Source organism: Arachis ipaensis, chromosome B02 (genome assembly GCF_000816755.2).
Source record: "Arachis ipaensis cultivar K30076 chromosome B02, Araip1.1, whole genome shotgun sequence".
Lineage (NCBI taxonomy): Eukaryota > Viridiplantae > Streptophyta > Magnoliopsida > Fabales > Fabaceae > Arachis > Arachis ipaensis.
The window spans coordinates 89562300-89566910 of record NC_029786.2 but is presented as its reverse complement, the minus strand read 5'-3'; the positions used below and the strand labels follow the sequence as shown (position 1 = coordinate 89566910).

The 4611-nt window shown below is 35.1% G+C and overlaps 1 protein-coding gene across 2 annotated transcripts; it reads left to right on the top strand.

Moving 5' to 3' along the window:
• Positions 1147–4478, top strand: LOC107627580 (phosphatase IMPL1, chloroplastic-like). Of its 2 annotated transcripts, XM_016330413.2 has the most exons (6): positions 1147–1515; positions 1750–1807; positions 1911–1963; positions 3153–3251; positions 3333–3446; positions 4116–4478. In XM_016330413.2, the coding sequence occupies exons 1-6, from the start codon at positions 1357–1359 to the stop codon at positions 4230–4232; spliced, it is 600 nt and encodes a 199-aa protein (XP_016185899.1). In that variant the 5' UTR covers positions 1147–1356; the 3' UTR covers positions 4233–4478. The 2 variants fall into 2 exon arrangements, with proteins under 2 accessions (XP_016185899.1, XP_020971790.1); XM_021116131.1 differs by lacking the exons at positions 1147–1515; positions 1750–1807; positions 1911–1963 and adding an exon at positions 2058–2813.

The window sequence follows — 4611 nt, the reverse complement described above, 5'->3', positions numbered from 1 at the left end:
TCCTAGTCCCTTTGTTTCGCCTTCTATAACACAACAATACTGGACTTGTACCAAAGGCCAAACTGCTTTAATTGTGGGACCAGTAACCTAGTTGTGTTTTGAAAAAATATCCTCTTATATTAAAAATTTTCCTGTTTTTAATGTACTATTGACTGGATTAAGTGATTAACACCTGTGGTAAAAAGCTTTAAAGCTTATCTCATAAAATGTATGTGAATTTAGGCAGTTTGTTTAATAGATGTTTATGTTTGGTTTTTAAAGAAAAGAAAAAGACGTTACTAAAAAAATGATAGATTAATATACAAAATTTATCTATTACTAAGACACTTAAACACAAATGGATTCTTTACCTATGCTAATTTTTGTAAGGACATCATTCGCATAGAGATGGCAAAAACTAGTTTGTGTAAGTACTGTACAGGAGGATGTGACACATACCTAGTGCTTTAAATTTGTTTTTAATTAATTGAAGTATTCAATCGCTTAATTGTGTTCATGAGATTGGTTTAGTTGGTTCTAACAGATTTTTCTACTCTTACATAAAAGAAGCAGAATTTTTAACGAACGCAATAGTAAAAAAATCTTATTAAAGTCAACTGAATCAATTCTATAAATACAGTTAAGTAGTTGATTATTCTAATTAATTGTTGAAAACAAATCTAAACTGTTAATAATAGAGTTACAATGCAATGCACAAGTGAAACAAAAAAAAAAGACTCTACTTACAAGCAAGAATTGACAGTCACATAGTAGTTAGGATCATTTCTTGGATTTGGATTGTTGCTTTGGCGAACAATGATAGTAGTGCAGTGTTGATTAGAGATAGCGAGAAGAAAATAGAGATAGCATTGATATTTTGATAATGTTGTGATTTTTATATTTTGCATTGTGTTTAATTATCAAACTAATTTTAAAAAAATTGTCTTACTATATTTATGTCTTAAGACACACACAAACAAAACATAATCTAAATATTTATTTAATAGATAATTTATTATTATTTTTATTTATTTATTTATTTTTTGAGTAAAATTATTTATTGCTCAGGATTTTCTCACTTAACCTTCTCCAGTATTATTTGAAAATTCAGCATGAGATTAGAGAGGAGTATATTCTCTATGACCTGCTACATCAATATTCTGCCACTAACTTCCTGAAATTTGAACTTGATTCGATTTGTAAGGCACAGATTTCTGTCAAAATCCTACATTTATTCGATCAGCTTCATCTTTCCTATTCACTTCTTTTCTAACTCGTGAATCATGTACATCACTAGCATCTCATTTTTTGGCAGTGTTTTCCCCTTCAGACCACTATGTTTCCTTTTGCTGGTTTATTTTTCAATGCTTTTTTACTATGTGGCAAGTGCTATTTGCATCATCTCTCATTATAGCCTCCGGAACCTACGTGTACATCTGCAGTTCAGCAATGACCTTTGAGCAAATCTTTCGGAGTGTCCATGGGTTAAAAGTTTTTAGTGTCAGCTTATTGGCTCAAATATTATCAGCTTTAATGGTAATAAGCCTAATCTGGCTCATAGAAAACTGCAACCACTACTTTTCCCAGCTCTTTATGCATATACCATTTTAAAGAATTTATTTCTCTTTCCACTTATGTTCTCACTATCCCTTTCTTGTTATTTTATAAGAAGAAATATTTTCTACTTTTGTTTCTATTTCTGATTTTGCTTCTATTTCTGATTTTGCTTCTCCTAGAATCTTAATGAACTGGGCCTTTTATATATTTCAGGTTGAATTTGTTGGAGGTCCTATGTGTTGGAATACTCGCACTTTCTCTGCAACTACTGGTGAAAGAAAATACTATCTTGTCTTCCATCTGTGTCTTGAAGAAATAAAACTGACTTAAATAAATTTGTGGCTTTACAATAAATATACTCTCTGACCTTCTAGGTGGTGGAGCTTTCTGCAATGGGGAGAGGATTCAAGTCAGTGAAACTAATCAGGTGATTTACAACAAAACAATACCTCAACATAAAGTTAAAGAATAGTGATCTTGGATCACAATTTGTTTTTTCTTCATTTAGGCTGTGTTTCTTGAGGTACTGAGACTGAGACTGGGGATTGAAACTCAGTGTCATGTTTGGTGATCAGAGACTAAAACTAAAATTTCAGTCCCTTAAATACCTCTAGAAAGTGAGGACACAGGGAATTGAAATTTTTGGATACATAGACTGAAACTGTACTAATATTTCTTTCCTAAAATGCCCTCATTCAAAATTTTATATTCCAAGTCTACCCCTCACTGTCGGTCTACTGCCACCCCACTGCCAACACTTCATAGCGCCCACCTCTCACCCCCAACCCAACCCCACCACCACACCTCTACCATCACCGAATTCCAACACCACCAACAACAATAATCCCGAGAACAACTACAATCTCGTGAACATATGTCAAAATCAGATTCAACAATCTCATAAACAAGAGGATTTCAAAATCAAAAAGGAGAAGAGAACAGGGGGCAGAATTGGATATTTGAGATTCCGAATCGGAGGGAGCAGAGACCCAGAACTTGAACTGTCTTCAGCCCAGAACTGGAACAGAGGCGATACGGTGAGCACAGGGAACAGAGGCAGCGCAACGGACTAGCAGTGATGCGACTAAGTGCAGACACGACGGCAACAAACAGGGACACAAGACGAAACGAACACGATGGCAGACACGACGGTGGTGGGTGCTGTCGTCTCTGCTGCGTCGCCATGGAGGGAAACTGTCGCTGCCGCTGGTTTTCCGGAGAGAGAAGAGGACAAAGATGAGAGAGAGAGAGCAAGAAAACAGAGAGGAGGGGAAAAGGTAAAGGGGAAAGGGTTAGGGGGATGGCTTAATGGGTAGGGTTAGGGTTTTAATTAGTAAGGGCAGTTTAGTACTTTCACTTATTTAATTCTCCATTTTTATCTTAAACCAAACAGGATACTGAGACATAACTCAGTTCTATACACTTACACCAAACACAATACGGAGACTTAATTTAGTCTCTCCCCCAATCTCTGTCTCTCAATCTCGGTCTCTCTTTCAAATGCAACCTATAATTCTGTTTATTTTTTTGGTTTTCATCATTATTATTTTACGGAACTATCTGATTTATATGGCACTTGATGACTGATGTATGTTGTATGTGATCTGCATTTTTAGGTGGAACGATCTCTTCTAGTGACTGGCTTCGGGTATGATCATGATGATGCATGGGCCACTAACATTGACTTATTTAGAGAGTTTACAGATGTCAGCAGGGTAATCATCTACTAAAGTCTATTTAAACCTTGTCTCATTTATTTGCCTTCCACTTTTCATTTGCCCGACTTTGATTATTAGGGTGTAAGACGACTTGGTGCGGCTGCAGTGGACATGTGTCATGTAGCTTTGGGAATTGTAGAAGCTTATTGGGAATATCGTCTAAAGCCATGGGATATGGCTGCAGGTGTTTTGGTATATTTTATGAGTTCTATATCATTGTCACTTTTGCTCTAACAGTATCATTGATATGCTTTATGTGTAAAGGCGAGTGAGAGATGTGTAATGCCATGAGATTGAAAGAATTTCAAAGTGAACCTAAACTCACCTACTGGTCAAATTGAATAGTTTTAAGTGGTAGAAGTATTTGAAGTCCAACATTAATTTTAAAGGTAAATAGAAGAAGCAGAAAACACATCTGATTTAGTTTTGATGGAATAAACCCATGTAAAGTGTCAGAACATATCAATAAACACAATGTGGTCATGACAGGCCCTCCCTGAGATTCAAGGTCTGTATGCTTCTCATTGTCGTTTGTGTTTTCGATTTGTAGTATGTCTTGAAGGAAACAGTGAAAACAGAAAATCCTACTTATTGTTTTCACCTTTTTTCACTTAATTTTGAAAGTATAGAAACTAGGGAAGCCCTAATGTTTTCTGTTTGAAATATTTTTATCATGAATTTTAGGAACAGGAAAATAGTTAGAAAATGTGTCAGACATCTTTGTAATCCAAACTGAAACTAGAAAAAGAAATAGGAATGAAAATAGTCCTAAGTACTCTAAGAAACCTATCTCTTTTCTTTTGCAGGTCGATTCATTATGAAAATAATTTTTATAGATTTTTTATTTCTATTTACTTGTAGATGGTGGAAGAAGCAGGGGGCGCTGTTTCTCGGATGGATGGCGGGAAATTTTGTGTTTTTGATAGATCGGTTTTGGTTTCAAATGGTGTGCTCCATGAAAAGGTTAGCCTTTTCTGATTTTGCTTCAAATATCTGGAAATAATTTTAGTTGTCATGTGAATCGTAAAATTGGGTCAATAGCTTTTCAGCTCATTTAATTTTGACAATTGTTTAGGCTTTCTATATGCTTTTTAATGCGGATATTTCCTATGATGTAGTTTTAGTTTGCTATATCTACCACAGTACCACTAGTCTTTGTCAGTCTGTAGCATATTAACACAAAATCAATCAGGGAGCAAGTTCATGTGCAGATTAAAAGCAAAATTTGTTTGTTGTCGAAGATAATCTTTGCGCTCATGAGAATTTTTTGCACTTATCTTAGAGCAAGCCTAAAGCTCTCTCAGTAATTAAGTATTCATACTTGGCTACATTAAGAGTGTGTTTGGTGTCAGTTGAA

Bases quoted from the DNA above. Each gene is read 5' to 3' on its own strand.
- LOC107627580 (XM_016330413.2), top strand. From the start codon at position 1,357: ATGTGGCAAGTGCTATTTGCATCATCTCTCATTATAGCCTCCGGAACC. The intron at 1,964-3,152 runs GTGATTTACAAC...CTGCATTTTTAG, and splicing joins AAGTCAGTGAAACTAATCAG to GTGGAACGATCTCTTCTAGT. The intron at 3,252-3,332 runs GTAATCATCTAC...TTTGATTATTAG, and splicing joins AGTTTACAGATGTCAGCAGG to GGTGTAAGACGACTTGGTGC.